Source organism: Talpa europaea (genome assembly GCF_964194135.1).
Source record: "Talpa europaea genome assembly, chromosome: 7".
NCBI classification, from domain to species: Eukaryota; Metazoa; Chordata; class Mammalia; order Eulipotyphla; family Talpidae; genus Talpa; species Talpa europaea.
Genome location: NC_140074.1, coordinates 88,566,202 through 88,588,348, shown reverse-complemented (window position 1 = coordinate 88,588,348; position 22,147 = coordinate 88,566,202). Strand labels below are relative to the sequence as shown.

The 22,147-nt window shown below is 40.3% G+C and overlaps 1 protein-coding gene across 2 annotated transcripts in view; it reads left to right on the top strand.

The window, feature by feature from the left end:
• ZZEF1 (zinc finger ZZ-type and EF-hand domain containing 1) overlaps positions 1–22,147 on the top strand; it is a gene marked incomplete at both ends in the record, with an annotated part of 109,391 nt that overhangs the window by 65,349 nt on the left and 21,895 nt on the right. Inside the window, 15 exons of one of the 2 annotated variants that reach the window (XM_084236826.1) lie at positions 825–918; positions 2,199–2,664; positions 3,834–3,998; positions 6,571–6,690; positions 7,300–7,461; positions 9,081–9,210; positions 10,266–10,404; positions 11,849–12,014; positions 12,566–12,828; positions 13,937–14,106; positions 15,964–16,114; positions 17,975–18,114; positions 19,926–20,203; positions 20,874–21,048; positions 21,604–21,736. In XM_084236826.1, coding sequence (XP_084092952.1) covers positions 825–918; positions 2,199–2,664; positions 3,834–3,998; positions 6,571–6,690; positions 7,300–7,461; positions 9,081–9,210; positions 10,266–10,404; positions 11,849–12,014; positions 12,566–12,828; positions 13,937–14,106; positions 15,964–16,114; positions 17,975–18,114; positions 19,926–20,203; positions 20,874–21,048; positions 21,604–21,736 — 2,752 coding nt within the window. The remainder of the gene's footprint in view (positions 1–824; positions 919–2,198; positions 2,665–3,833; positions 3,999–6,570; positions 6,691–7,299; positions 7,462–9,080; positions 9,211–10,265; positions 10,405–11,848; positions 12,015–12,565; positions 12,829–13,936; positions 14,107–15,963; positions 16,115–17,974; positions 18,115–19,925; positions 20,204–20,873; positions 21,049–21,603; positions 21,737–22,147) is intronic. The other variant, XM_084236827.1, reaches the window with a different exon arrangement.

The following is a 22,147-nucleotide window of genomic DNA, read 5'->3' as shown; positions in this document are numbered from 1 at the left end:
TCAGCTGCCACAGACAGTTAAGTGAAAAGGCAAGATATCTCAGTAAGATATTGTCATTGCCTGGACAAAGGCACCATTCTTTGCCTGGCAGGCTCAGTGTCCCTCTCAGGGTAGAAAAGAAATCAAATTCTGGTCCAGTTTGTGGAGCAAATAGGTGTGTGACCCTAACAAAACCCTTTCTTTTTCTTTTTTTTTCAGATTTATTTATTTATGCATACAAGAGCTGTGGTGTAGGCCAGAGGTGTGAGGGGCGGGGGTAGGGGTGGTGAGAGAATTCAACAGAGACAGAGTGGGGAGCAGAACAGGCAGATCTACTGAAATACACTGCTGAGGGGAGCAGCAGATGAGACAGGAGAGGTCTGCTGCGCCATGTGGGTCACCTCCCTGTTTGTCTGGGGAATCAAACTCGTGCTACAGTGGCTGGCAACAGCTTGATAGCGCTGTCTTTAACTCCTACGCCACCAGGGAGGCCCCCAAACCCTTTATTTTTCTAGAGCTCAGCTTCTTTATCTGTGTGTCACCTTTAGATAAGAACCCCTCCGGTATCAATATTCAAGAATCTTTTAAACAATTAGTTCATGGGTACAGACTCCTCCCAAATAACACACAGTTGAAAAGAAAGCTAGTTTTTCACAGCTTCAAAGCCTGGATTGTGCCTAAGACAAAAAAAAGCAGCTCGGTCCTGTGTCCTCACTAGCTGGGCAATAACTATAATGTAATGGTCTCCATGATCTCAGCGCTGTGTGCTTTGGAAGTAGTTTGCTATGGCTGTTCTTGCTGCACTGTATGGACAATATAATATGTGGTTCAAATCCTCCCCCCAGCTAGAGATGAAGCAGAAGTCCCTGGTGAGCCTGGGGAATGAGGCAGAAGAAAAACACGTGTCGGAAGCATCAGAGGCGAACCCTGAGATCCTGGGTGAGTGTGCCGACTTCAGCTGTCATTCCTGGGCCTTTTGTGTCATTTCATAGAAAACGTCTTCTAGATTATTTTAGTTAAAACTGTACTGCTCTATGAAATGTAACAAAGGCAACAAATGTAGTTTTTACCTATCTATCACAAAGAGAAAAAATTCCAGAGAGGAATAATTGTTTATTGACTTCATCCGGATGGGCATCTTTCTAATTCTCTTAGGAGGCCATCAGGTGCTTTTTGAGCTGTCTTTGTTTTTAAAGTGTGCTCATTGAATATTCAACGAAATTAAGGAAATTACTGTTAATTTTCAAATGCTATCATGGTTATATTATTTTTAAAACTTTTTTTTTTTAGAGAAATATGCTGAAGTTTTAACTGATGAAATAACATGTTTCCTGGGATCTGCATGTAGATAATCTAGGGGATGGTTGGGGATGAAACAAGATGGCCTTGGTTTGATAACTCTTGAAGCTGAGTGAGGACTGTATGTTTGAAAATCACCCCAGTTAAACCTTTTTTATTTTATTTTGCTTTATATATTTTTACATCATTTTTCATTTTTGCACAATGTGTGCATTTTCATCTTATTTATGTTCCCCATACAATTCCCACCCCCCCTTATTTTGACCCAAATCCCTCCTCCTCTACCCCCACCCCTTAGTGTGTCTCTGGTTTACAGTTGCTTGTCCATTTTGATTTTTACTTGATTATAATTAGTCTTTTTCCTGGTCCCTTATTTTGGTTTTCTAAATTCCTGCTATGAGTGAGACCATATGGGATTTTTCTTTTTCTTTCAGTGAAATCACTGAGCAATTCCAATCCTAGGTATTTACCCAAAGGACACAGAATCATTAATTTAAAAGGGCATCTGCACCCCTATGTTTATAGCAGCACTATTTACAATAGCTAAGCTATGGAAACAATGCAAATGCCCAAAAATAGATGACTGGATCAAGAAGATGATGTGGTATATATACACAATGGAATATTACTCAGCAATCAAAAAAGATAAACTCATGCAATTTGCAGCAGCATGGATGGAGCTGGAAGGGATCATGCTAGCAGTTAAACCTTTTTTAAAGTGTGCTGACTATGCTGAAGAAATCTTGGTTTATGGATTGAAATAAAATTTGATTCGTGGTATATGTGTATATCACTATATTAGTAGAACTATTTCTCGTCCTAAGTTGTAAATGTAAGTAAATTATTTTCCTCTCTGAAAGTAGGCATTAAAGTGTAATTTTGACATTTTTCCCATTATCTTTCTTGCTTTTTCAATTTAGCAAAAGAATGTATTCAGAAAAGTCTTCTATTACTAAAATTTTTGCCGAAAAAAAGTATAAGTTCAAAAGAAAGCTGTGAGAAGTCATTGACTACAGATGAAACTGATCACCTGCAGCCACTTGACAAACGCCAGAGGACAAGCTCTGTGGTGGAAGAGCATTTCCAAGCCTCAGGATCTCCCACAGAAGCAGATCCCTCTGGAAACAGGAGTCCTGGCTTGGATGTCCAGCAAAATCTGCCACCCAGCCTTAGCCCTCCTGCCACGGAAGTGTCCTCTGCCACCGCTGAAGAGCCCTCGTCACCTTCTACACCCACTCGGCGGCCTCCCTTCAGCCGAGGGCGACTCAGGCTTCTCTCCTTCCGATCCATGGAGGAAGCCAGACCAGTGCCCACAGTAAAAGAGAAATACCCAGTGCTAAAGGATGTGATGGAATTCATTAAAGATCAGTCACTCTTGCATGAGAGGTGAGCCTAACAGGCATTACTTTCCTAGTATTTCCTTTTTTCAAACTTTAGGTAGACAGTCTGTTCAAAGACAAAGTTCATATAAAAATGAGCAACAGTACATGAAGGATAATCAAGACTTGTTTGAGAATGTCTAAAGAAAAAAAATCTGTGATTTAAAAGAAAATATTTAAATTTAATATTTGTACATTATATTATGTAAATTATGTCACTATAATGTACTTTTTTTAAAAGCAAAGATTTATTTATTTATGCGTATAAGAGCTGGGGTACAAGCCAGAGATGTGGGGGGGTGGTGAGAGGATTCACCAGAGACAGAGTGGTGAACAGAACAGGCAGACTGATGGAAATACACTGCTGAGGGGAGCAGTGGGCGAGACAGGAGAGTTCTGCCTTGCCATGTGGGTTTCTCTCTGGCCGGCCTGGGATCGAACTTGTGCTACAGAGGCTGTGGATTGCTTCATAGTGTGGTGCTCAACCCCTTGAGCCATGAGGGAGGCCCTATAATGTACTTTTAAGATTTAAAAAAAAAAGAAAAATTTCCGTTGGTAGATACCCCTTAATAATTTGTCTTATTTTAACCCTGGGAGAAATTTAATATTTGATGTTTTCTGACAAAATTATTTGTCAATGGGCCTACATATATGGAGGTATTGTCCTAAGAATTAAGATTTTGTCTCTATAAGGAGGTAAAGATATAAGAATGCCTTTTTTTTTTTTTAGATTTATTTTATTTATGCATACAAGAGCTGAGGTATAGACCAGAGGTGTGGGGTGGAGTGGGGTGGGGAGGTGTGTGTCACCTCCCTGGCTGGGGATCGAACTTGTGCTGCAGTTGCTGTGACAGCTTCATAGTGCTGAGACTTAACCCCTTGCGCCACCAGGGAGGCCCAGAATTCCTTTTTAATTAATTAATTTTTAATATTGGTTAGTGGGCTTCTGAATATGTGGTGTGGACTGATTGGTAATACTGCTGATCAATGACTGAAAGTTACTACTTTCAGGACAGGCACTGCTGTCCTTTCCGAATGATATTTTGAATACCTCACAACAATATATATCATTTTTATATTACATGGCATCAGAACTTGGGTGGAGGGTATATTTTCTTTTTTTGTCTCAGAGCTCAAGAGTTTTCTGGGTGTTCCTGACTTGAGTTGTGTCTCCAGTGTTATAAAGGTCCTTTCCCTGAAGAAAGCCCAAGCCCAGAGCATCCTTGAAGCCCTGAGAATAATTCAGTATTGTTCAGAATCCCTTGGACAGCCTCACTGCTTCCACCCGTCTTATATACTTTTCCTGCTGGAACTTCTGACCTGCCAGAAAGAGTTTACTAAGTAAGTACAGATTACAGATCTGCAAGGAAGACAGAAAGAGATTGTTGAAAGAAATCTAATGGTCTCTAATCAATACCTCCCTCATTTCCCTGTGAGATACAAATTTACATTTCTGGTTAATTCATTCTTTTATCCAAAGGAAAAATGGGTTCTGTTCTTTCAGTAAGTACCAAGAACATATGGTTTATTCTTTCTGATGAACTTACCAACTCTGTTATACCAGACAATGAGAATTATATTCTACATAACACAGTTATCATTTGGTTTCTGGATGCTGTGAGCTAAATTTAACATTCATTTACAACAATGTTGTTAATGTAAGTACCTCATGGTTGTTCTAACAGCTACTCAATAAATATTTTTCAAATGTTGACAATGTCAGACATTATTCTAGGTGTTGTGTACATAGCAGACAAGGCAGACAGGATCTGCGATCTGTTGGAGTTTTATTCTTTTGCGGACAGACAATAAAAAATAAATTAAAAATATCAGACAGTGATATTGCTATGTGATGATTTCATACAGAGTGACCTATTTTGGGTGGTCAGTCAAGAAAGGCTAAGGAGATGACAGGTAAAAGAAGAGCTAAGATCACAGGGAAGAGTACTGAAGGTAGAAGGAACAGCACGAAGGTCCTTGGATGGAGGATTAACCCAAAGAAGTGTGTCTGAGTAAGAGGGGGTGCAGGAAGAGGTAAAGTCAGAAAATAGGGCAGGACCCGTATCATATAGAACTTGGCAGCATATGATTTACATTTATAGATGATCACTGACTGCTCTGTGAAAGAGTAGAAACAAGAAAAGCAGTTAGGAGGCTGTTGGAGTAATCTAGGCAGAGATGGTGGGGACCAGAGAATAAAGAGCATTAGAGATGGAAAGAGATTCAGGATATATTTTGGAGGCAGAATTGTCAGCATTGATAGATCAGGTGTAGCAGATAAATGAAAGAAAGGAATAGTCATACTAGACATGGGGTCAAAAGCTTGATTCAACTGAATTGAGAAGAGAATGGTATGTGTGGGAGAGGTGGGTGATAATAAAATGTAGAGAAAGACTATAATTACTTCAAGAAATTTGGCCTTGCGGGGAGCAGAGAAATAGGGCAGCAATTGGAATGGGATGTGAGATCCTGAGGGTTTTTAAGAGCTACTGAGCGTGTTTGTCTGCCAGTAGCAAGAGTCAATGATGAGGAAAACTTGATGTAGGAAGAGAGGGAACAATTGTAGCAGCAGGAGAGTTGGGCCTTTGAAAAAAATCAGGGTGATGAAATAGAGTGACAGAGCGGGTTTTTAGGGCAGTGAAACTACTTTGTATGATATCATGATGATGGATTAAAAAAGCCAAAACACAATCAGGGAGACTATCTATAGTAGCAGGAGGAGACACAGGTGGGTAGAGATAGAAGTTGGATGGTAGATGAGATAGGGCAAAGATAAGGATTCTGTGTGGTCATTTCTACTTCTTAAAAATAAAACATGAGGATTGCTATTAACTAAAAATGAAGGTTTAGGAAGGGGTAGTGAGCAGTTTCAGGAGAGGCAGGAAGGCTTAAAATGGTGAAGTGGTGAAAATTGAGAAAGCCAGTCTGGTAACTTGCCTGACAATTTTGCATGCCTATTTGAGAATTATGATTTTGGATTTAAAGTAATGCTAGTCAAGTTGGTTGTATGGTATTTCCTCCAGCAATACTCAGCTATTTTGATATAGATATAAGATTTCTCAAGCAAGTTCATGGAGGAAGATGGTGGCAAGGGAATTGGTGCTTGCTAAGGTATGATTATGGTGATGGGCCCTGGAGCCTGAGCTGAGCATGGAGCAAAGAGAAAGCACGGTGGGAGTACTAGACAGTGAACACGAGGCAGTGACAAGAGTTGGGACTCATTGAGATGGAAAAGGCTGTTGCGGGAGTCCTAGAGGAGGTGAGTAGGGTGAGAGGTCATGGTCAGAGTAAGATGCTCTGAAGTCAGGATTTCAGTGGTACTGCCTGTGACAATTACAATAAATGAAAGAAAGGAATATTCATACTCAACATGGGGTCATTACAATGTGACAATCAGACTGAGATGGCTAAGGGGATAGAGAAGAAAATCATGAATGGTACAGATGGCAGAGGGCATTCAGGGACAGAAGAACTGGGTGGGGTCTCATTTCTATGGATCTTGAAATCTCCAAAGCAACAAGGATAAAAGTAGAAAAGACAGTGACCTTGGTATTAAAGTCTTCAATGGAGGGGGTTAGAGGGTTGGGAGGACATGCCTGTGTGAGAAGATTAAAAGAGGTAATTTGTGAAAAATAACTTAACAAAATGTCTGGCACTCAAATAGTGGTGAGAGGGGCTGTTCTTACACTAACAAAGAAAGATAAATGTCATCTCTGTACTCTTGATAGATAACCCACTTGACCCAGGCAGATGGATTCACTGCTATTTTGTTTGTTACTTTCTGACATTATTATATTTGTATTTACATAAGTTCCTTTGTCACTTCATGCAGCTTGCTTCTTTATCAGGTAAGGAATGGTGATTGTTAAGTGAATGATGTTCTGGCATTGAGTCGGTGATTTTCTGTTTCTAGTTATTTTGGACACTTGGAAGGCTGTGGTGCAGAGCTACACAAGGAAATTCGAGATACTTACTATCAACTGGTTCTGTTTTTGGTCAAAGCAATCAAAGGATTTAGTAGCATAAATGACAGGTACTGAATAACTGATTCCTAGAAAAAAATTTGTTTATTCTCATTATAAAAGAAATACATGCTTAACAATACAAGTATAGAAAAGTACAACGAATAAAATAAAAATAATCTCTCATCTACCATCTAGAACTAATTGCTAATGTTAACTTATTAATATAGTTTTCCCCAGCCCTTTTTCTATAGGGTATGTACATTTTTGTAAAGGGGCTGGGTAATAGTTTATCTAAGATTTGTAAACTTCCGTTTTTGAATTATTATGTGCAGTTTTAAAACTTGAGTATAAAACTATTCCTCATTTGCTTCCTTAGTAAGTGGTTTAGACATAAACCTTAAATCAAAAGGTTTTCCTGTAAGTCTTAAATGGCATGACCTTCACTAATTGGATATAGCTGTTTACCAGGAGGTGATTTTTGCTCTAGGAAACCTTACTTCATGCTTTTAGGATTATTTTGCTTAAGCTGTCCCTTGAAGAGGGTCTGTCTGGAGTATGAGATTTAAAAGGAGATAGCAGCGAGCCCAAACCAGCAAGCTAGAGTTCCCTTTTGCTTTCCACTTGTTTTTGTTGTCTCCCTTGGTGGTGGGCAGGTTTGATAACTTCTGCCTCTTTAGGTCCTTGCTGCCTGCTCTGTCCTGTGTTCAGACTGCTGTGCTACATCTTTTGGACATGGGCTGGGAACCCAGTGATCTCACCTTCTTTGTTGACATTCAGTTACCAGAACTCCTCATGAAAATGTCACAGGAGAATATAAGTGTCTATGACAGTGTGATCAGGTAAGAATACAATCCTGATTTCTGTACTTCCTAAAGTCCATTAAAAGATACAGAGGTATACTCACCACCTCCCCCCATTCTGGCCTATACCCCAGATCTTGTATACTTAAATAAAAATAAATCTAAAAAAAAAAAAGATACAGAGATACAGCTTGTGGGGTCAGGGCATGGGTTCTGGAGCTGACCTCTCAGTGTAATAGCCTGACTTTGCCACATACTAACTAGATGCCTCAGGCAAGTTATTTAATCCCTCTGTGTCTCTGTTTCCTCATTTTTAGAGCTGGAGATAGTAATGGTACCTACCTCAAAAGATTCTTGTAAAGAATAGATGAGTTCTATATTGAAATTGCTACCATGTCTGGTGTGTGGTGATGGTGATTTTGTAAACTTGAAGGATGAGGATCCTTTGTATTTTTGGATATACTAGTGTAGTTTGTTGAATTGGAGAATCTTTTTCTGTTTTTGTTACATGTATGTGTGATTTTGGCCTTTAGGCCAAAATAACCTCTTATACATTATAAGAACTTAAGGTATAAGAAAAAAAAAAAAAACTATGCAGGTTTTTTTTTAGTGTCTCTCCTTCCTGTGCGATTCAACTGGCCCATTACCCACCCATGGATGTAGCAAAGAAAGGAAAAGAGAATGGGAAAAGAAAAGTACAAGTTAAGAGAAGACAATTAGGAAATAAGTGAATCAACTCCAGAAGAAATATTCTGGAGAAAGAGATAGAATTAAAGTTGTCTACTTATTTACTAACCCATAGCCATTGCCCTGCTGGCAGAGGACTCTGGGCAGAGCAGAGCCACAGCAGGGGATAAGGGGTGGGGGCTTCAGTGTGCTGGTTCTGCAGTTATTATTCTGCTTGCTGTTTTAAGCTTTGCCTGCACGTGCAGGCATCCTTGGGGATGGGGCCTCACCCTTCATTACCAGGCGCTCATGGCACCCAACTCAGAACTGAGTATGAATAGGCCTAAAATCAGTTTATTGGAGTGTATGAATGAATGTGTATTTGTTGGTTGGTAAAGATTTGTATTTGCTGGTGAGCAAATCCTTTTCTGTTTGTAATTCTGCTTGCTAAAACAAGCTGTACTTTGAAATAATGGGAATTTATCATTTTGTATCTTAAAGGAGCCCAGGAAATTATCTACCTAAAACCCTTTATTTGAAATGCAGAAATGGAGGACCAGGGCGGAGCACTGTGTCGAGGTCTTAATAGCAGCTAATAAGAGTCAAAGCCACAGGGTCTCCTGACTCCCTTCTCAAACTGATTCCACTAGGGTGTACTGAGCATTTCCAATTCTGACTTCTAAAAAAACCATTTTATTTGGCCCTGGTGCTGGCACACAGTAGGTTCACCACCAGTGGTTGTCAAGTGGAATTATGCTGTGGTACAACCTTTCAAGCTGTATTCTTCACCCAGCATGGTTTGCTATTTTCAATGGACTGTTCTCTTTTTATTGACATGTATCTATCAAGCATCTGGCAAATCTTGGTATTTTAAAAACAAAAGTGACCTCTTCCACTCAGTTTAAATATGCCCCATGAACACAGTCTGCTAACCACTGCTTTCTTTGATTATTTGTAGAGGCATACTTTTTTCTCCCTTTATGTCCTTTCAGCCAATGGAGTGAAGAAGATGAGCTTGCTGATGCCAAGCAGAATTCAGAATGGATGGATGAGTGTCAGGATGGCATGTTTGAGGACTGGTATGAAAAAATAGCCCAGGAAGATCCAGAGAAGCAGAGGAAAGTAAGACCTCTCAACTAGCGTAATCTGAAGTGATTTGTTAGGAGTTTGGGGCTAGCCCTCTCTTCCAAGAGGGCTGTCACTGAGTCTGGTCCTTAACCCAAGGGATCCTGAGTCCTGACTTGACCTCACTCAGAGCGTGGCTCCCTCTTATAGAACTAGACTCACAAAAAAGAACTCATGAGGTTGAAGTATATCATTAGATGTTAATTTATTAACCTGCAATGAGAAATAGAATTGCTGAAGGCTCTGGTTGCAAGTGTCCCACTGTAGGAAAACAGATTTCAGTTAGAAGGTTGCGTGGCGAGCATAGAGGTAGCCACATATACACGGAATCAGTCACCTGACTCAAATGTGTAAAGGCAAGGCTCAGATAGCTGGCCATGCCCATCTCCACATTAGTATTTATCTGTCACCACGTTGTGCCAGGCATCTGCTTCTTAAGAGTCATTAATTTTCTTAACATTTCATGCTGACTATGTGCCAATTACTTTGCTCATACAGCACTTTATGGGACTTGGATGGAGCACACCAACTCGGCCTTTGCAGATTTTTCTTTCTTGTATGTTAATATCTTACTGGGAACCATTCTTTAGTGGTAGGGTGACTTGGCACATTTGTACTCATCTACTGCTTTGTGACTTAGTGATTTATTCCCTTATTTCCAGACATAAAGACAAATTGTACTGTAGTCTTCATGTACTACATGAAGTAATACAACTTATTCTCATGAAATAATGCCTTTTCTATCTTCCCAGAAAGCTTTTCTTTCAAAGTACCAGGAAACAATGCTCCTTCTGCAGTGTTTCCTGGGTCTGTAAACACCACCTCTTCTGTGTTCTCTAAGCCTCCTGAATTTGCTAGTTAAAGCCCATGTCATCATACTATATGGTGTCAACTGTTTGAAGGAATTCCTGACTCAGCTTCTTCATCTTCTCACCCTAGTATCTAGTACAATGCCTAGAATATCTCAAGTACCTATTAAAGAATGGACTAATTAATGAATAGTAGCTACACAAGAAAGTCTGTTGGTTAATTGTGTCTGTCTCACCTTACAGATGCACATGTTTATTGCTCGCTACTGTAACCAGTTAAATGTGGACATCTCTTGTGATGGATGTGATGAGATTGCCCCTTGGCATCGCTACCGGTGCCTGCAGTGCAGTGACATGGATCTCTGCAGAACTTGCTTCCTAGGTAAATTTCATGGTCTAGTATGCCATACCTAAAAATCTTTTTTATTTTCTGTGCTTTGTCCCTTCTTAAATTCGTATTTTACTAAATGGAAATGCCCAGTGGTATTCTCTGACCTGATAGCAAATATGAACCTTATTGCCCCAACTAAATAACAGAGCTCTGTTTATGACATGATGCCATCTTCTGTTGTGCTGGCTCTAGGTGCTTGATAAACACTCAGAATCATGAATGTATATTCAGTTGAATTTTCAGGAAATTGTTTTTCCCTCTGAATATGGTGTTTACAAGTAGTAAAATACACATATACATACAAGACGAATTTCAGAAATACTTGAATACTCTTGACTTGTAGATGCTGAAGTGAAACAGATCCACAGTAGTGATAGTTGATTGTTCTCTGAGTACATGGTGCAATCATAAGAGATAAAACCCCCTGAAGTATTTACAGTCTAACAGGAGACTGGATGTACCCACAAAATGTGTATTCCAGTATGAGAATCTACACACTTAGGTGACTGGTACAGATTAGTCTGAAAAAATTAAGAAACATTACCAGTTGCTGTTGCAGAAAAGGCTTGTGGAAGAGGTGGGATATGAATTGGTCTTTGGAGAAAGTTAGAAGTGAGTAATACAAAGGAAATAGTAGAGAATACATCACCATCCAGGGAATATATCAAGTCCAGGGACAGAGGAGTGAGGAACAGATGCTGTAGTGTCTGCCTGCTGTGATGGACTGAGGGAGGCAGGACCCAGAAGAATTTGACCTTGTAGACAGAGGAGAAGGCTTTCCAAGCATGGTATCAACATGGTCAGATACTGAGGAAAAATGATTCTGCCTGTATAAGAGTTTCCTCCAGGACATCAGTCACAGTTGTGACAGAGGGAGCAGTACCTGCACTATTTTAGTGGGAGTGGGAATAGAAATAGGTCAGACATGAAGAGAGGTTAGTAGGGTCTCTGACAGGCCTCAGAGCCCCTGGGTTTAGCATGAGAAGGAGCACTCAGTCTTTTGTGTATCTAACATTCTTTCTGGGGGAAGTCAGTTTTTATCTGTAGCATGAGAAAGTAAGCAAAAACCTAGTCACTCCTCAATGACAGCAATACCCAAATGAGTGCTTAACATTTGTCAGAGGAGGTCATGGGAGACAGCCTGCAAATTTGCATGCAGACTTGTTTCTGCAGATAGTGGTCATGATGGGAATTGGTTATCTGTTTGATCACATTGGAAAAGGAAGATCAGTCCATGGTACCATTGCTAGGAAGTTGTGTGCTAAGATTATCTTCATATGCCCAGAGCTATCAGGGTAGAAGGACCTGGTCTCTAGAAGATGATGGTCCTGAGCAATTAATTGGGAATAGACTTGGTGCTGGCATAAGTTTGGGTTTGGAAACTAATCAAGAGCCCTTTGTCCAATCCACCTCACACTGCTATTTTCTCCCCTAGGTGGGGTAAAGCCTGAGGGCCACGAGAATGACCATGAGCTGGTGAACATGGAGTTTACCTGTGGTCACTGCAAGGGTTTCATCATAGGTCGGAGGATAAATTGCAATGTGTGTGAGGACTTTGATCTCTGCTATGGATGCTATGCAGCAAAGAAGTATTCCTTTGAGTATGTCTCAGACCTCAATTCCTAGAGCCTTTTCTCCATGTATTCCTTTCCTTTCAAAGGGGTCTTCTTACTTTAAAAAAAGTTTTTATTAAAACAATTTTAAACATTCCCACAAGTAAAGAAATTAGTACAGTGAATTCCCCTATACCTGTTAATCACATTCTATAATTAGGAAGGTTTTAATTTTTTCCTTTTCTTTTTTCATTTGTTAAAGTATTTTAAATCATTTTCTACTTAAATACCTCATATTTATCTCTAAAAATTATAGGCATTTTCTCACATTATCAAAATGCTGTTACACATCCTGCAAAATTTCACAATAAGAAATTTTACTAAGCCCAGTTTTCATAGAGCATCTTCTGGGGGTTGGGAAGTCCGGAAATGGTATATACAGGGTTTGTTTAATTTTCTGGCGAGATGGCCCATACCTATGTAAATTTTTAATTACCACGGCCTTAGAGGTAATGAATGCTAAGTCGTGAGCATACACATGCTCCTTTTTGGAACCTTGCTAAGGCTTGTAGCTCTTAAAAATGTCTTGCTTTTTGCAGGCATTTGCCTACTCACAGCATGACGGCCCATCCGATGGTGACCATTCACCTCAGTGACCAGCAGATCCTCATCCAGCCCTACATCCATAACTATGCCTGGCTGCTCTTTGCTGCCCTGGCTCTCTACAGTGCCCACCTGGCCAGCTCAGAGGAAGTGGATGGTGAGAAGCTGGATCCCCAGGCCCGTAGCAGTGCCGCCGCCCTTCGGAGCCAGTGTATGCAGCTTGCTGGGGACTGTCTGATGAAGGCTCACCAGGGAAAAGGTAATTTGCCCTCAGGTACAGAAACCAAACCATTGGTCAGCTGCTTGTGAAGGAAAAACTCCCACAGAAGCAGAGTACTGTGCTCAGCTTACAGGCCTCTTTCATTTTAAGTTCACAATACATCAAAAAAAAAAAAAAAAAAAAAAAGTTGGCACTAAAATAGCACTTAGTTTTCTCTAAAATATTTGCAAGGAGTTGCAAATAAAATCTTTAAAATTCTTGATGTCTATGGATAGAGTATTTAGTATTTGAATCTACCAGACTTAATTTTGCTGGAGAAATCCAGCCCTTTTTAAAAGCTAATATACAGGGCCTCCCTGGTGGCGCAAGGGGTTAAGCACCACACTGTGAAGCAAGCCACAGCCTCTGCAGCAGGAGTTCGATCCCCCACCGGCCAGGGAGCAACCCTTGTGGTGCAGCAAACCTCTCCTGACTCACCCGCTGCTTCTCTCAGCAGTGTATTTCAGTCAATCTGCCTGTTCTGTTACCCACTCTGTCTCTGGTGAATCCTCTCACCCCCTGCTTCTCTGGCCTGTACCCCAGCTCTTGTATGCAAAAATAAATAAATCTTTAAAAAAAAAAAGCTAATATACAAATCTCCTTCTGCCACACAACTGTATTCTAGATGAGAATACAGTTATTAGTTATTAGTTTGGCTACCAAAATATCTAGATGATTTTGACTTTACTAAGGGATGCTACAAAGGAAATAATTTGGATGTTAAACTTTTGAGACAGTTTGAGACTTATACTTGGTAGCAGGTGGATAATACCTGTGCATCAGAGCTATTTTGTTATCACTTTGCGACAGAGTTCAGAAATCTAATTATGTGGGGCTACTGCAAAATTTTAATGTTTGTCGTTTTCTATATAGACAATCCTGTTGTGTCTTTTGTCTTCTGTTGTTGATAAAGTACAGGTAGCCTGCACTATCCAAACTTGCACTGTCTGAGATCAGATGTAGAAAGCAAGGAAGATTGGTATTGAGTACTCTTCCATTTGGTTTGGGGAAAACTCAGCCATAGTTCCATACAGTGGCAGATTGATGAGATTTAGAGGAAATAACCCTTGTTACAAAGCTTTTAACCATTCTCATGTTTCCCATGTAGGTCTGAAAGCTCTTGCTCTTCTTGGTATATTGCCAGATGGTGACTCTGCCCCAGAAAATCAGGCCACACCTGTCACTGTGTCCACCCGAACATCAGAGGAGCAACCAGAGAAGAAAGCCATCCGGCCTGCTGAGACGCTGTCAGACACAGGCCCTTTTGTGCTCTGCAATGTAAATAACAATTCTTTATGTGCAGAATCACAAGTTGACCTTCAGAGAGCCACTCACATGAGAGATCAGAGCAGAGGTTAAGAGCACAAACTTGACCCGATTACCTGGGTTTAGATCCCTGCCCTGTCAGACCTTGGGCACATTACTGCAGTGTCTTTGTTTTAATTTTTTCATCTGTGAAACAGGGGTGATAATTATAATACCTGTTCCGTAGGGTTGTTGTGAGAAGTTACGCACATTACACACATTGAGTTAATATATGGAAAGTACTTAAAAGTGTTCACAATAAGTTCCATATCCTTGTTAATTTCTCCTGTTAACCTGCCTCCTTGTGATATATATAAGGATTGGACAAGATTAATTCTTGGCCCATGGTGAACACTTAATATATGTGGCTACTTTTATATTCAGCCAACATATAGGTGATACACAATGTTTACTATTTACCAAGGAGACATGTAGTTTACACATAGCTCATAGGGCATTATTTTTATTCCTGAAATGTCCCCACCTTTTGGATTCCCTTCCCATCAGCAGCTGGTCTCACCCAGGGTATCCTGCTTCTGGGTCTGTCTCATAGTCCTCTAGCAAAGTTGCAGTTTCCACCACTGGTCACACAATAGAACCATAATGCCCTCACTGTGTGGCATTATGGATCATCTCCTACTTGGGACCTAAATACGAATCACTTGTTTTTGACTCTTACATATTTCTAGCCAATGCCAGACCCTTTTAAGAGATTTTCCCTCCTTCCTTTCCTCCAGGTATTAGAGATACTTTTTTTTTTGTTTGTTTGTTTCAAACAACTGAGTAACCAGCCTTAGCCAGAGACACCATCGGTGCACATCGATTGTGTGTAGCATGGCCTCAGACCAGTAATCAGTGTCCCTTAGGTGCTGTAGGATACAACTGCAATGAGTCTTTGGAGTCCTGTGATAACAGGGGCAAAGTCAAGACTAAAGTGATTAGGCAGAACTAATTGTCTTTACAAAGTACCACATTAGTTACAGAGAGTTTGGCGTCAGAGGTCTTTTCAGAAGGTAGATGTTTAACAAGGCAAATAGCCCTCCCAGTCGCAGTCTCCTTTTAGGACGGTCTTACAATCACTTTTTTCTTTGAAGGAAATTGAGGGTAAGATTGATGCTGAAATCACAGTATCTAGAGAGAGGAGGAGAAGTTAGCTGCCTCTAGAAGATGTCAGGATCTTCTCCTGGATGTTTGGTGTTGTACAACATTCCACCTTTGACTCCCAATGTCCTGGCCTTCCCAGGCGTCTAGGGGCTGGGTACCTCCATCATGCACAGAAAACTTCCCTACATGCCTAGATCCTAGATATAAGCCTGAATAACAATAGGAGGGAAGCACTCTGGGGGCTGAGGGACTGCAGGTGACTTTTGGGTGCACTGAGTGACTCCATAGGAAATACAGGCTGTGAGCTGTCACCCTGACAGGCTGGGCCAGACTTTTGAGATCAGCGAACTCTCTCAGCTCAGGCAATGCACCCCTCACTTCAGAAAGGCCCTCTCCTTGCCAAAATGAAATTCTCAAAAGTGTAAGTCAGGTTGGTTTGCTAGAAGGAAATCCATACCCTGGTATTTCTCTTTCTCCCAAGAGAACTTTTTATACTTTGCTTCTGAAAGCTGATAGAATGTATTGGAGGTGGTAATAGAGCCATTGCTTATATGACTGCAGGTGCTGACAAAGGTAGTTGGAAGATGTTGCAAGGATGTGATATGGTGATTATTATCTTAAGAGTATGGATTTTAATCTGTGAAGACTGATTAGCTAACGATTAAAAAAACTATTATACTAATAAGTAAATTTGTTATGTAATACCCTAATTCTTTTACTTTTTAGGGAAAGAGTGATGTTCATAAGGAAGTCAGACCTTTAGATCACAAACAGAAAAATAAGACAGATGAAGGTGTATCGCTCACAAAGAATCCTTCATGCCAGACTCAAACTTCAGACTCCTCTGCAAATGCTAGCACACCCACAGGACTTCCAGGTGAAGACTCTTAAACCCCATTGCCTTGATCTCTTTCATCTTTAAAATGCACAAATACCTATCCCCAATGGGCTGTTGCACATAATTTAGTTATCTTTTTTTGTATTTTGTATTTTTTTATATTAATTTTTTTATTTTTTTACATCATTGTTCATCTTTAAACAGTATTTGCTTCCCTCCCACCCCCTTGGGTGTAGTCCCCATAGAGTTTCCTTCACCAATCATAATTTAAAACTGGCTAGCAGCCAAGAGTTCATAGTTTTCCAGTCTGTATCAGATGATGCTGATAATACTTCAAAGTCATCTTTCTTCACTTTGGCTGCTTTTCTATCTTATTTAGCCACTCCTTCACTGAGTGCTTTTTATGTGTCAAGCACTGTGCTAAATCCTGGGGGTGAAATGGGTGGGGATGAAACAGGTCCCAAGTCAGTTTGATAGACACATGATTCAGCTTTCATGGAGCTCACTGACTGGGAGAGTTTAAGACAGAGGTATATCTCAAACTGCAATTTGGGATGAAATGTGATTCTGTTCTGAAGAAAGGTATAAGTGGATGTTAATGGCAATTGGTATCCTGTGGGATTATGTGGAACAAATTATATAATCGATTTTTAAGGAAGGGCTATAGGGAAATGTGCAAGGATCTGCTATGCAGAAGGACATCCATGGTGGAAAAAGCAACAAGGATTGGCTGTGGGGAAGACCATTTAGGCCCAGAGTGGGAAACCCCCAAATGAATGCAGAGAAGTCCCTTTATAGGGAACTTCTTTGTAGGGGTTCAGCACTGGAAGGTGAAACTGAAGAGGTACTATGGCGTGCTACCATGGAGGGCCTCAGATGCCTGGGTGAAGATGTCAGGGCAAATTTGGAGCTGTGTTTTAGGAAGACTGGTGGGGATAGCATGAGATAGATAGGGGTGCTGTGGGCTGAAGACACTGGCAGCAAACCTCAGCTGCCTCCTTCTAGCAACCCAGGGAGACAGAATCTTTCCTATGTGCCCATTCCGTGCTGGAGCAGGGGTGTACTCCTGCCATTCTGCCATATTCGTGGGTCCATCTTTCAAAATATTCTTTTTTTTTTTTTTAATAGAGGCATGTGGTTTTTTTATTTGTTTGTTTGTTTTGTTTATACATGCACTGGGTACAGTCAGAAGCGCGGGAGGGTGAGAGAATTCACCAGAGCCAGAGCGGGGAGCAGAGCAGTCAGAAAGACCGAAGCACACTGCTGAGGGGAGCAGCGGGCGGCAGGAGAGGTCTGCGCACCATGTGGGACCCTCCTCCGGTGGCCGGGGAGCAGCCGGGGATCGAACCGGCGCCGCAGAGGTCGCTGGCAGCTTCGCAACCCAGCGCTCAACCACTGCGCCACCGGGGAGGCCCCCATCTTTCAAAATATTCTAATGTCCGTCTCTGCAATGTGTGTAATTTAAGTTCCAGAAGACAGTCTGACCCTTCACATCAGTCTAAGTCATCAAAATCTACTCTCTTCTGCCTTCCCTGTCGATTAGCATCCTGATTCACATGCAGTCTATTCATTATTTATTGATTTACTTGATCTGGAACCTGCTATGTATCCAGATGCTTGGGATACATCACTAAAAAAATAAAATCAAATAAAAAATCTAGAGGCGAGACAATAAACAGTAAGTATCGATAACATGGTACATTAAGAGCAGGGTCAAGAATGGGGAGAACAAAGGGAATGGGAGAGGTGGTGGGGTAGGCCTCCTTGAGAAGGGGACGTGATTAGCATCACCTTTCAAAATCTCAGCTTATTCTTCAGTGGCACAGGGACAGTAGTTTACTTGCCTCTTTTTACATGAATAGATCTGACAAAACCTAAATGTTTGGTGTTTTAACTCAGATGGTGAAAATTCTGAAGCGTCTTCCCAGAAGCTCATTAAGGAAAAGGCAGTCATTCCAAGCCCTGAGCAGCTATTTGCTGAGTGTTCCCAGAAGAGGATTTTGGGGTTACTAGCAGCCATGTTACCTCCCTTAAAATTGGTAAGAGAAAAATGGCATTTTCTTTTCAAAAGAAAGGGTGGTATTATGCCCAGGGAAAAAATTGGTTTTAGAAAGTCATATACTGAAACCAACTGTTAATAAGTCATCTGTGTATCCCTGGGAATAGATTATAAATTACAAATTGTTACTATTTTTTTTTTTTAAAGAAAAAGGTAAAACAAACAACTAAAACAAAACGTCTGCTACCATCTATTATATTCCTTCTGTCCTTGCTCCCACCCACAACCTGCTTCACAAACTTTGGTAACCTCAGTTCTGTTATCAATGTACACTGGTTTAGTTTTATTTTGTTTTATCTGTTCATTTGCTTTGTTTCCTTATATTGCATATGTAGGTGATATCATCCAATATTTGTCTATCTTTGTAATTTTGCTTTGCATGAAATTCTCTTGAGCGCCTTCCTTTTTGCTGCAAATCACAAAATTTCATCTTTCCTTATAACAGAATATTTATCCAGTCATCTGTCAGTGGGTACTTATTTTGCTTCCACTTCTTAGCTCTTGTAAATAATGCTACAGTGAACATTGTGGAGGAGCTTATAGGTGTTCAAGTTGACAAGTTCATATTCTTCAGATAGTTACCCAAAAGATTGTGGGTCATATGGTAGTTCTATTTTTAGTTTTTTGAGTAGGTTTCATACTGCTTTCCAAATGGTTGCACCAGTTTACATACCCTCCAGCAGTGTAAAAGAGTTCCTTTTTCTTCATATCCTCACCAACACTTGTTGATAGCAGTCTTTTTGATGTAAGCCAGTCTCACAGGGTGAGATGATAGCTCTTTGTGAGTTTGATTTGCATTTCCCAAGTAAGAAGTGATAATGAACATTATTTCAGATGCCCTCACCTCAGGCCACCAAAGCAAGTTCTGACTCCCCGTACCTGACCATTTACCTGTGTGGGTGCCTTCCTCACCCCACCCATGCTCTCTTTCCACGGTTCTGCATGGAAATGCTTCTCACCTGCTCAGATTCTCACACCCCATATGGGACCAGGCCTCTGTATGGACATTTTCCTCATTCTTGTTGGACTTTGGCATCCCACGCCAAGCTGCCCCTCCAATGGGATGCCTTTTTGACAATTTTTATCTTCAAGAACTTCTGGTTTTCATATTATAGATTTAATACCTGTGAGAATCACAGAGATAACAATTCAAAAATTCTAAATGTTCAAGAATAAAAAGGTATATTATTAGACTATTTACCTAAGTAGTATTTATAATAATGACAATTGAAAACAAAGGAAGTATCCAACCACTGGGCATGAATTACGTTTTAACTATAAAATGCGATTGTGTGCAGCCTTCCATTGGTTGCCGAGAGTTCTGTTTTTATTGACTTAGGAAGCAGCTGTTATACAAATGGGGAAAAGCAAGTTGCAGGGCAGTATTCAAAGAAAAAAATTGCTTTTAATTTATTTTACATGTTTTATATGTAAATATGTATAACGGGTTGAAAGATTGCTTGTCAAACTGTTAACACTTGTTATCTCCTGAGCACTAGAAGAAGGTGGAACTTTAACTTTTGTGTATTTCTAAATTATTTGAATTCTTTTTCAGTGCAAAGCTTGGGAGAAAAAAATGAGCTTATTTTTCAGGGTAAAGTTTTCAAGATTTTGAGGTGATGCCTGAGAATGTTAATTTACAACTGATTGTACATATGGCATTTGTGGAAGCCACTGCATAACTCCTTTGGCACTACTAGTCACTTGTAAATAATACATAAAGGAGACAGTGTTTACCTGGTGTGATTCCCTGAGTTTGTATTGAACAGATCTTTCTCCTTCTGTTGGCAGGATCCCACAGTCCCCCTGAAAGACCTGGAGCGCGTCCTCCCACTCATGTTTCAGGTTGTCATCTCAAATGCAGGCCACCTGAACGAAACATACCACCTCACCCTGGGTCTTCTCGGCCAGTTAATCATCCGCCTTTTGCCGGCAGAGGTAGATGCTGCAGTGATCAAGGTCCTTTCAGCCAAACACAACCTGTTTGCTGCCGGGGACAATTCCGTCGTGCCAGATGGCTGGAAGACCACCCATCTGCTCTTCAGCCTGGGAGCTGTGTGTCTAGACAGGTAGTGACCCCACTTTACTCACCTTGGTGTACATTTCTTTGAATCAGAGGTCTGGCTAATTAATTTCATTGTGCTTCAATGCCATCGTCTGGGAATTGCTGTGAGAATAGAATGTTTTATTAGCAATGCTGTCAGGCAACATTACAACTGTGCTTAAAGCCCATATTGATAGAGCTGTGCAGTCTGAGCTGATGGTATAATATGTGGTCAGTGGTGATATATATACACACATATATATATGTTTGTTTTTTCCTGAGAATAATAGATAATAATAGTCTCAAGACTGAAGAAAAATATGTCTATTTTCATTATAAAAATGACTTAATCAAATACTGATTTGGAAAACAGAAACAAAGGGAAAAAAATCACTCTGGCTTATACCATCTTAATGTGTCTGATATTATAATATACATCCTTCCAAGCTTTTTTGTGTGAATATGAGTGCACACACACATGTGTGACTTAATCATAGTTATAGACTGAGTATGTAAGTAAGGGATCTTTTTTTTTTTCCTTCCACTCACCATTATATGAAAAACATTCCTGTAGTTTTAAAGCTAATTAATGAATGGCTTTTCAGCTTGACTCAGGGGCTAACTTGTGTAGTAAGCTCTGATGAGTTGAGTTTGGAACCTGTGCATTGCTGTCTAATGGAGCTCTTGCCTTCCAGCCGGGTGGGCTTGGACTGGGCGTGCTCCATGGCAGAGATCCTGCGGTCACTTAACAGTGCCCCACTGTGGCGTGACGTCATTGCCGCCTTCACAGACCACTGCATCAAGCAGCTGCCTTTCCAGCTGAAGCATACCAACATCTTCACCCTGCTTGTGCTGGTTGGCTTCCCCCAGGTACATTACTCTGAAGGCCTGGTCATCTCTTCTAATCTTTATTACATACATCAACAACTCTATAGCATATATCTTTCAAAGTTTTTTTCTTCAGTTATATTTTGCTTTGACTATTCTGTTATATTTCCAAGATTATTAAAAACTTGTGTTCTTAATAAGTTAGCCATTTGCCTCATTTTATTAATTATTGTCTTTAAATTATTTTAGCAGGTGACTTTGAGTAATAGGTAACTACTAAATATTAAGCTACAAAGAAACTTAAAGTACAATTGTTTTCCACTTTGGCATTCATCTTGATCTGTTTTCTTATTTTGTCATCTCTCAACTGATGGGACAGAGGACTATGAAAAATGATTTTATCCAGTGAACACTTAAACCAGTTCTACATTAGACCTTTACCAGACTGCAGACTTAGAGATTATAAAAACCTAACTTTCAGTGTTTGTTGAAGTCAGAGGCCCAAGCAAAAGAGACTGGACTTATATCTACCTAAATGCACTTCCCTGTTTCAATGTGCTATTGAGTTGCCTTTTCTGTATCTCTGTTATGTTCTAGGTCCTTTGTGTGGGAACCCGCTGTGTTTATATGGATAATGCCAATGAACCACATAATGTGATCATCTTGAAGCACTTTACTGAGAAAAACAGGGCTGTGATTGTCGATGTTAAAACCCGGAAGAGGAAAACAGGTCCCAATCATAATTATTTTTTCTAAGAATGGGAAAATGTTACCTAATCTCTGCATACCTTGAATTCAACCAAGATGCCTCAGTTCTTACCCCTGACTGCAGTTATATATAAAAACAAGTTATAGCTTCCTGAACTTCTTTTTCCTCGTCTCTGAAATGATGTGGATTAATTGTGATAATTTGAAAGCACTTGCCATGTTGATATTTTGTCTGTATATTTTAGTTGGTCAACTGTTTAGGTTCTGAACATTTGATTACTTTATTTGTTGGTGTCATTTGTAATGGTCCAAAGTTTGGTCTGTTTTGATGTAAGTTTGTTTCCTATTGGGTAATTTAAAATTGTATATAAAACAACTTTGAATAGTTGTACTGGCATTCATGTCACTTTCCATTTTGTTTTATCAATAGAAC